Below are 10,751 nucleotides of genomic sequence, written 5' to 3'. Positions count from 1 at the left end.
GGGTCTGTGACAGGCCGCTGCGGCCATCAGATCCATCCAGGTGGGAATAGGCTCCGGGTCCTTCGCAACCCAGGCCAGCCAGGGGACAGTCGCAGGGAGGCACTGGTTGTCTGAAGGGCAGAGGCCGCGCCTGTCCCTGGGCCCCAGCTCTGCAGCCCCAGAGGGAGGGCCCGGGAACAGGCCACGCTCTCTTTTCACCACACTCTCTGTGGAAACTCCTGTTTCCTTAGCATTAGTTGGTTAAATCTTTGCCCCAATGTGTGTCACAGTTACTAAGCAAACTTTTGCCACAGTTAACTGAACTTGAGACTATGGACCAGCTCATTCATTTTTGCATTCCCAATGCAGTATAAACCAAGCTGACTTAAAAATTTGAACTCATGATATTTGTCTAATGTTACTTGGAAGGGAATGCCCTAGATTAGTAACCATACCAAATCTATGTATTAACTTCCATATTCTTGAGCCTCTGAAGACAATGAATTCACAAAGGCGAGACAGCCACTGTGTAGGTTTTAGGAAAATTTACATCACTCATTGTCTTTGAATCTCTTTCACTTTTTTCTTTTCTTTTCCAGAACTGAGAATCAAAGTTAGGGCCTCATGCATGTTGGGCAATGCTCTACCCCTGAGCTACACCTCCAGTCCTCTGTGGATCTCAAATGAATGAACTATCAACACATCAATAGGTTGATAGGTAAAAGTTTTTTGCCCCCCCCCCCCAAAAAAAAAACTCAGCTTGAACCCCAGGTGGTCAAGAACTTGCCAATACATACATTATCATTCACTAGTTGGTACTCTCATTTCTGATCCTGAGATGAGATATGATAATTCAGATTCAAGAATACTTTTATTGTCATTTTTTTTGTTTTTCATTATTCATAATTTTTTTCTGAAATTGCACTGTGTGGAATCAAAGCCTTCCAGGACATGGAAGTTTTATTTGTGGCAGGAATAAAATAGATGAGATATAAACAGGTTTGGGTACTCCAGGGATATTAGTGATGTTGTATGAAAATAAATAAGTAATGATAATAGTATGTACATTACTTTTACTATTTTCATCATAATTTTCCAAAATCCAGTGTCACAGACTGAAGATGATTTTTAGAAATAGAAGAAATAGACATAAAATTAAAATACAATTTTTCTTTCTTATCACAAGGTGCCAGAAGGGCACAGATTAGAGTCTTGGAGTTGATACACTGAAACTATGGAAGGCATTCAAATCAGTGAATTTAAAAGTTCACATTGAAGAGTTTCCATCTCATGATGATAACTCACATATATTTTCTAACAAATAATGCTTCTGTCCACATTTTTAAGTATATTGGATGGATTTTTAAGAATGTAGCTGATACTTACTCAATGTTAGTTGGACTTCAGATTGTCACCAACCAGTGTCCATGTTTAAACTCCCTTCTGAATAGAATCTGATGAACTAATGGACCAAAATACTGATACATTCATGATTTTTTTTTAAAAGAGAAATTTGGGGGCCCTGTGGCATCTGAACAAAATCCTAATAACAGCTCTGGATGAGTTGACTGGGCAAGGGAAGACTTGGCTCTCCCCAAGTCCCATGTTAAGAGTTAGGGGCAACTGGGTCATGGCGAAAAGAACAGCTAAGTATGGCAAACCTTAAGGTGGGTGTTTTATTCCTTGTTTATTTCTCATTACTAACAGTCCTCTGGCACGTGCTGTCAATGCTGTTCGCAAGGAAAGAACCAGGCACCTAAAAGCTCTGAAATGTCAGCAGCTACAGTGAACCTCACATCTCCGCTTTTTTGAAGTCTGGGTACCGAAGTTTGTGTTTGACATTAGATCATATCCACTTCAGCATTTCTGATATTAGAGATCTGTTGCAGGTTGATTTCCCTGGGAAGTAGGTGCTGAACTGGAGATTAGCATACCAAAAGCTATTGAAGGGGGATCTTGGGAGCAAAACCAGTAAATAAGGATGGGAAGAAGAAAGATTGAGCAAAGGGAAAAGTCAAGCAGTAACAAAGTCATAATGGTATTCCTCAGCCACCTCCACAGGGAGCCCTGAACCTGGGATGACCTTATAGAATTGTCCCAAGTTAGGCTCAAATGCAGAGGCCCATTAGATCTCCACATTGAACAGTCATTGAATTTGGGGACACCCCAGGAAGGGCATGGTCTTAAGACAAGGGGTTCCTCATCAGCTGAGGCAATCCTGGCAAGGAAGGGGGCTGACAGATGAGGGTCATGTGGGGAGAGTAGTCTTGGAAGCTGTGATCCTAAGGAGGCATCTGGGGATAAATCACAGTGGTCACCACAATGTCTAATTTTGGTACAGACAAGTGTCTATTCAAGCAAAAAGTCCCACCTGTGATATGAAGAAAGTGGTGACCCTGGTCTGGTCATGCATTCTGCCTGTTCTGTAGGCAGCAGAGTTTGCCCTTGTTCAATAATGAATTTCAAGGCAGGAATCCAGCTGGCTGTGATTGATGCTAATAGTCCTAACAACAAGATTATTAAGTATAGTGCATGTTGACTGGGTGTTTACATGTGCCTAGCAATGTGCAAATCTCTCTCCATGTGTTACTTTATAAACTTCTCATACCCACCCTGTGACATAGGTAGTTTTGCACCTCACAACAAGGAAGGTAAGGGGAAAGAGACTGTGAGGGGGCCATGTGTGACTCTTTTTCTGTCACTCAGAGAAGATGAGGAATTCAGGGGTAGTGGGTTGTCCCAGGTACACCACTGATATTTCTTATTCTCCATTATTTTTATGCCCAAGCACTGCCAGAGGGGCTAGCTGTTATAATCCACGCAGCTTGAAAAGACAAAGTATCAGTCAGAGAGGGCATCAGGTACTGTCTGAGATCAGACTTTCTAAGAAAAACCATCCTCTCCTGAAAGAATTTCCTGAGTTATAAATACAAGAAGAGTCTCCCAAACAACTTGAAAACACTTGAATGTGTCTTCAATTTATGTTCCCTCTGTATACAGGGAAAGATTTTGTGGCTATATAGAAGCACAGTCTCCCCTTGGCTTTGTAAACCCTGGGTGATCATTTTTTCAGAGGACCTTACCTCTGAAGCAGTTGTAGTTAAGAGGGCCTTTTAGGTCCCTTCTAACTCTACAAATTTTCACCCATAAAAATTTGCTGTGAAAGTTGGCAATAATTAATAAAGGGAGTTCTGAAAGATAAAAGTCAGAAACACTCTGACTATAAAGTGTCATGTGTTACTATAAATAACTGGATGTGGTTCTTACCTGTGGTTTGGATTCATGAAACAAAATAATTTCTTTCTTTCATAAACTTGACCATGTCCTAGAAGTTTCAATGAATTTTAAAATTAAAATGTAGATTGGCTTTACAACTAAATCCTTCTTGCTGTCCTTCCATTTCATCTCCAACTTTTCAGACTTAGTGTGATGAAAACACCAAGGACATTCTCAAAGAAAATGTTACTTAAAGCTACTGTCACTCAAATCTTACCCTTTGAGACTAACACCTTTTCATTTTGCCCCTTAAAGCTGATGGCACTGAAAGGGCTGGGGATATAGCTCAGTTGGTAGAGTGCTTGCCTCACATGCACAAGGCCCTGGGTTCAATCCCCAGCACCACAAAAAAAAAAAAAAAAAAAAAAGCTCATGGCACTGAAGGTTGAGGGGCCTCACAGGTACAAATTGTATTTAATTAGGTAAATCATTGGTGGATTATATGATCCAACTGGACAGGAAGAAGGCATGTTCAAGTTCAATCTCCATTTTATAGCATCTGTTTGGTATAAGGCACTGTGCAAAAAGACATCAGACACATAGGCACAGCTGTCTGCAAAAGGCTCTCAATCCACTGGGAGAAGAGAGGTAGATTCAGAAATGTCTAGTACTATTATAGAAATGATCAACAATTTAACAGATGTAGAGAAAATATGTGAAGTTGAGAAAAATAAGAGCTACCATTTACTGAATATTTACTAGAAGCCATTGTTTCACTGACATCATTCATTTAATCATTCCAATAACTGTTCATGAAAGGTGTGTTATTGTTAACCTCATTTCATTGTGAGGAAACCAGCTCAAAGAGGTGAAGAGCTTTGCCTCAGGTGATTCAGCTGACATATTGCAGAATCTGGATTCAAACCCAGAACTCTTTGACTCTAAATAATGTAATTCCAATTACTAGGCTTTTCTGCCTCCCTTAAAGCAGGTATCCACTCTTCCAACTTAGGAGTTTGAGGTGGGATTTGTGCTAATGTGGAGGATTGAGACTCATAATAAAAACAGAAATATATATGCTCTGGCAGGGGGAAGGGAATAGCCCTAACAGATCTAGGAGATGTAAAGTACTATGTGTCCATGGTGGCATTAGGAATGTCCACTAGAACAGTGTGAGGACAGCACAGTGTCCTGGGGGTCAGGAGAAGTGCCTAGGAAAATTGTTTAATGGGGAAGGCTGGGGAAATATTTTTCCTACATTTTAATTAGTGTGTTACAGTTGTACATACTGATGGGATTTGGTTTTGCATGTTTGTACATGCACACAATATAACAATATAATTTGGCCAATATCACTCCCCAGTACTTTCCCCCTCCCTCCCCCCTTCTACCCCTTTGTCCCTCCTTTGATCTCCCTTTGATTTTCATGAGATCTGCCCCCATCTTTCTTTTCCTTTCCCTCTATAGCTTCTGCCTGTTAGAGAAAACATACAACCCTTAACCTTGAGTTTGACTTGTTTTGCTTAATAAAATGGTCTCTAATCCTATCAATTTTCCTGTAAATGACAATTTCATTTTTCTTTATGAATGAATAAAACTCCATTGTATGTGTGTATACATATACATACACACACACACACACACACATGCACACATGCATGCACACATGCATGCACACATGCATGCACACATACCACATTGTCTTTGCTCATTCATCCATTGATGGACACCCAAACTGGTTTCATAGTTTGGCTGTTGTGAATTGTGCTGTTATAAACATGATGATGTATGTATCACTGTAGTATGATTTCTTTAATTCTTCAGAATAAATATTGAAGAGTGGTATACCTGACTTATATGGTGTTTCCATGCCTAGCCTTTAAGGAACCTCTATGCTGATTTCCATAGTGGTACTAATTTACAGTCAGGGTGGGGAAAGATTGAGTACAGCTGTGGTCTCAGTCTGGCAGTATACTTGTGAAAGATTCTGAGGAAACTTGTGTGCAGTTCTCAAATTCATTGTGATGTGTTTTTGCAAAATTGTGTACATATTATGCATGTGCACACGAACAGTAAGATGTCCTACAAAATTGAGCTCAGCTAATTCAAAGTTGTATTGTAGAGCAGTGATTCTCCAACCTGAACATCTAGAAAAGTTGTTGGGGAGCTTGTTAAAATCCAGATTGCTGGGCCTTAGCCCTAGAGATACTGAGTCAGTACATCTGGGATTTGGCCCAAGTATTTGGAGTTCTAACCAGCTTTTGGGTAATGCTGATGTAGCCACTCTGGAAAGAACTCTGTGCTTGACACTGGTGTAGGGCAGGTTGTGACTTGGCCATGAGTACAAGATAAGAGGTTCAGCACTTTAACATTATTGTCAGTAGTTTCCTACAATGCATATCACATGTTTGTGTTCCTGTCTCCAGCTTTGTACTCCCTACCCTGTTTGATTCAAGGTTGTACCTTCAGCCATAATGGTCTCTCAAAAAACTAAATGTGATCAGTCACTGCTGCTTAAAAATGTTAGTGGCTCCCTTTGCCTTTGTGTGATAAGCATGTCCTTTCATAGCCCTTCTTAACTCTAATCCCATATGATGCCTCTTATAGAATAGCTTGTAGCTCCCCAAAAGAACTATGCCTCTTACCTTCATCTGAAATGCCAATTCTATTTCTCCTGTAGGCAGTATCCTCAACTTCAACTCCATGGGAAGGTCTTTCAATACCTTAGGCAATGTACCTCAAGGATTGAGGTGAAGCACTCTTGCTCAGGGTGGAAATGACCTGGTGGCATGGCTGAGCCCTCCAGTAAACTGGGAGCTTTTTAAAAACAAGCACAGAGTCTTGGCTTTCAGTGCATGAATAAATAATTTCATAAATTATCATTGAACTTGCGTTATTCCAGACCTGCTTGGCAAGAACTAACAACCACACCTGTTCTTCCTGGGGCAAAAGATTGTGTGCTTTCTTAAGAATCTGAGCTACCGTTGGAAAAATTCACTCACAAATAGCATAAGAAAATGACAACATGCCATTAATAACCCAGAAGAAGCTGTATCTGTTTTAGAATTTTTCCATCTGGGCATTACAAACCACAAAAGCAACTGTTTTGCCTCCACAAAGAACATATTTTTTAACAGCATACTTTCCCAAAAGGACACCTCCTCCCTCCGTTGCATTTTGATCTATTCTGATTTAATTTAAAGTTTGAAGATGGGGTCTGACCTTATCTATCAGTGGCTGAGCCGTTGTCTCATGGAAATGCAGTTTGAAACTCATTAATAGGGTAGCCTGTATATTATAACTTAGAAGCTCTGGGTTATCACTGATGCTTGCAATTGCTATGGAAACGGAGTTCATATGCACCTTTCAAAGAGCCTGCCTTAAAACCGGGGGAAAAAAGATGAAGAAAAAGTAGGCTCCTTGGAAGAAGAAGCTATTTAGTACCCAGCATGCATAGGCAGGTTCAGTGATGCAAAAATGCTCTGCCTACACAATGATAAAAACAATTCTTTATATTTCTTAGTAGCTAATAATGAATAACCTTGTATTAGGGAACTGTGTTTATACTGGTAGGGAAGAATGCTTGATGCAGCTTTCCCCCATGCCCACATGTAGACACACACAGATATACACGAACGATTCTCAGTTTTCCCCACACCTTTTACAACCTGCATTCCTAAATCCTCCAAAGTAATCTGTGTATGCAGGTTTGGATGCTAAAGCCCCGTGAGTGTAGATGTTGGTCAAGAGCTTGGTCTGTTCTGCTTCCCCTTAAATGTGTTTGGAATGTTGCTTCCTGTTGCTTATGGACTGAATTTTCTGATTATGAAATGGTAGTGCTAATTTCATCAAGGTTCTTATATAAAGTTGTTTGATGTGCTTCTCCCCAAATATGCATTTTGAAGGCTCCATCCCTTTTTCTCCTTGCCCACATTTCTCCTTAATCACTGAAGTGTGATATTGTGCTGGGGAAACAATGATGTGAGCATCATCTTGAAGAAATGATTCTCAAGTTTACCACCCCTCAATTGTAGACCTATGTGTTATTCCCTCTAATGGCCCCATCACCTCCTCATGTGTGTAGTGTTTTATCCCCTCTTCTGTATCCCATCCCCAACTCTAGCCAAATGTGAGTTGCATCTCCTCTTCTGCTGAGCAGGAACAGATCACCAGGGCTGCGCTCCTTCTGTCTTCACCTTTAGGCAGAAGGAACTTGGAATATAGCAGTCCTCTTCTGAAGAGTGGTGCTTGCTCTGCAGCCATCTGGAAGCCACCTCCTTTTGTTCAAATAGATATGTAACCCCAAAACTCTTGTCCCTCTTTGAATACAGGTATCCTCTTCCTTGGCAGGCCTTCATAAACAACATTTCAGGTATCTCCTCCAATTCTTGGATCTCTGTGGTGGTATTCTATTCATCTTTCTCCCCCTGGCTCAGGCATTTGTCCCTGACCTGTGGCTATGCTTAACATATGCTCACTTGTTAGGAGTGTATTTAACAAATATTCTATTTGCATCCAGTGACATATATTTGAGGGATCTTGGTGGTGATGGAGTGTTCTGTATCTTGATTGCATTAATATCAATATCATGAATGTTGGATTGTACTATTATTTTGCAATATGTTACCATTGGGGGAAATGGGGTAGGTGGTACACAGGCTTCCTCTGCATTATCTCTTATAACTGTATGTGTATATGACTCTACAATTCTCAATATAAAAAAAGGAAACAAATTTTGGGGGCTTCTGTGTATATTCAGGAACTGTATCACTGATTTTCCATGTTTCTTTCATGAAAAAATGGAGAAACTCAGTTTATGTCTAAAAACTAATTGGGTCAAACAATAAGCTAACAATAGCAAGTTGTAAGCCAAAATGTTATAGAAGTTTAGTAGTAGAATTTTCCTTCTTATATATAGCCCTCTGATGTTCAATCTGTTTTCTCCACACACTGGAAGACTGAATAGACCATGATGTTCAAAATAGAAGTGATACTACTGCAATAAAAGAAAATATTTGAAGGAAAGATTTCCTAATGCCATGACAATCTATGATACATCATAAAGGATTGAGTATGTGCTGGGCCAACAAAACTGAGGCAACAAAAGATAGAGGTTAGGACAGATATGAGAAGGGAGAAATGAAATAAGAATTTTAAAAATTACACCAAATCTGTCTACCTAGTATCTAACAAACCAGGACATTGTTCCAATTGTAACCTGACAGTTCATGATAAAATGGCTACTTTTGATTTTTAAAAAAATTCAGTCATTTCCTTCTAAATATTGAATGAATTAAGATACTTTAAATCTTTTATTTTTACAGACTGCATTTTGATTCACTGTACACAAATGAGGTACATCTTTTCGTTTCTATGGTTGTACATGATGTAGATTCATACCATTCATGTAATCATACATGTACACAGGGTAATGATGTCTGTCTCATTCCACCATTTTTCATATTCCTGCCCCTCCTCCCTCTCATTTCCCTCTACATAATCTAAAGTTCCTCCATTCTTCTCTCACCCCCACCCCAACCCTCATTTTTAAAGGTACTAAGCTAAGGGAAATCAATAATAAGACATATTTTATCTCAATTCAACAGGAATATCATCCTGAAGACAAGTAATTTTCAGCCTAAATATCAACTCAGACAACTTACTGTACCAATTGTATTTGATTTAACAAAATCTTTTCTGTAAAAGCTAGTACATCTACATGTATGATTACACAAATGGTGTGACTCTACATCGTGTACAACCAGAGAAATGAAAAGTTGTACTCCATTTGTGTACAATGAAGCAAAATGCCTTCTGCTGTCATGTAAAAGTAAATAGAACAAACAATAAAAATGCTAGTACATCTAGAAGTGAATATAAATTTGTCCCCCTTTAAGCCGTTTACACATTAAACAACTATAGAATATATACACTAATCAGTAGACTTATAAAAACGATGTAGTTTTGGACTAATATCAAGATCTGTATTTTCAGCAAAGAATTAAGTGCAAGAATATCAGACAGCCATTTTCCACCAAATCTATTATTCTCTAAGATTACCATTTAATTCTTGTAGCACAATTTAACTGATAAGCAAATCAGTAGTTAAAGCATGAGTTATGAAAGAGAAGCAGCATTGTGATAGTAATTGTGTATCTGACCAACAATCAAGCGGCAGACAAATGTCTTCTAGGCGTTGCATGACTGGGTTTGTAGTTCATCAGTTGTATGAGCTTCTTCTGTAGTAGTCTTTTCTTCATTTGTAAAATGTAGACTTTCTTGGCTTTTATCTTCTTCCGCTTCAGCTTGTAGGTCTTCTGAAATTAATTGTCTAGCTAACTTGATGTTTAGTCCTTCATTGTAATGAAGCTTTCTTTTCATCTCAAACTGCCGTTGTTTTTCTTCTTTATGGAGAAGATATTTGCTGGTGTGTGCTTCACTGCTGTTTTGCTCTTCCTCCAGGGAATCAGGCCCAAAGGTGTTAGTGGCTGCTAGTTTCTTAGCTAAGGTGTCCGGGGTCATGTCTTCTTTTATTTTGACTTCACAGGTATCTTCCCCATCATCTTGCGCACTGACGCAGAGAGTGCCAGGCTCATTTATCTTCATTAAATCATAGTCTCTGTATGATGAACGGTGCGTCGCCAGAATGTTGGATTCATCCCACCTCTGAGATTTCTTTCGCTGCACCTCCTGGGTAGCACCTCCGGACTGCTGGGCAGGAGATGCTACCGAGGAACTGGTCGAACCTTTGTTTTTCAGGATCCCCTTGATAGTCCGGTGGGAGGTGGTGGAGGCTGCCATGCTTGGCGAGCAAAAGGCTGCGTAAGGTTTGAGCCGCCGAGCAGCCGCCCGCCGCGCTCGGGCTGAAAACAGCAGCCCGAACTATCTGGTCAACAGCTCCTAACACCCTAGTAGCAATACCATGGCCCACGCATCACAAAGGATGCCAAAAGCCTCTTCACAATGCTACCTCCTCCGTCACAGCCGACGTCACTATGGAGGTCACCAGCTCAAGGCACTGAAGGACATCTTATTATTTATTTTTAACGGAATAAGATAGGAAATATCCGTTTGTGGTTCATGGAAAGGGGAAGCATTGTTTTGGAACTTCACCACACCCTGTCTGGCTACAGGGAAGTTATGTAAAATGTATGTCTTACTGTCAAAGATTTGAAAGCCACTACTTTGAAAGATGGGAGACCTTGGCTAGAAGGTGATCACTTTTCTTTTCAGATCCCAACTACACTTTCCCTCTACACACACTCTCCTCTCTTTCCTGTTCTTCCTCTCCCACTCTCTGTCTGAAAGAATGGCCCCCTACATCAGTCACTTTCATCAGCTAGTACCTGAGTATGGTTCTTCATCCCTTTAGATTGCTCACACTCCAATCCATCCCTATGATCCTGGCCTAAATATTTCAAGAAATTCTCACTTTATCTCTTCTGACACCACACTATTTCAAGTCACCATCACATTTCACATTGACTACACTCAAATGGAGCTTCAGTAGCACCTCCTGTAGCCTTCCAATCTCTTACCCAACATCTAGCCACAGT

At 40.1% G+C, this 10,751-nt stretch overlaps 1 protein-coding gene across 1 annotated transcript; it reads right to left on the bottom strand.

Moving 5' to 3' along the window:
* Nucleotides 1–9,384: 9,384 nt before the first annotated feature.
* Nucleotides 9,385–9,996, bottom strand: PPP1R2C (PPP1R2 family member C; the record flags this gene model as incomplete). Its single annotated transcript, XM_079124255.1, has 1 exon — nt 9,385–9,996. The coding sequence occupies one exon, from the start codon at nt 9,994–9,996 to the stop codon at nt 9,385–9,387; it is 612 nt and encodes a 203-aa protein (XP_078980381.1).
* Between the last annotated feature and the right edge of the window lie 755 nt (nt 9,997–10,751).

The sequence above is a fragment of the Sciurus vulgaris genome (genome assembly GCF_902686455.1).
Source record: "Sciurus vulgaris genome assembly, chromosome: X".
NCBI lineage: Eukaryota > Metazoa > Chordata > Mammalia > Rodentia > Sciuridae > Sciurus > Sciurus vulgaris.
The sequence above is the reverse complement of the archived record's forward strand: the minus strand, read 5'-3'. Positions and strand labels throughout refer to the sequence as shown.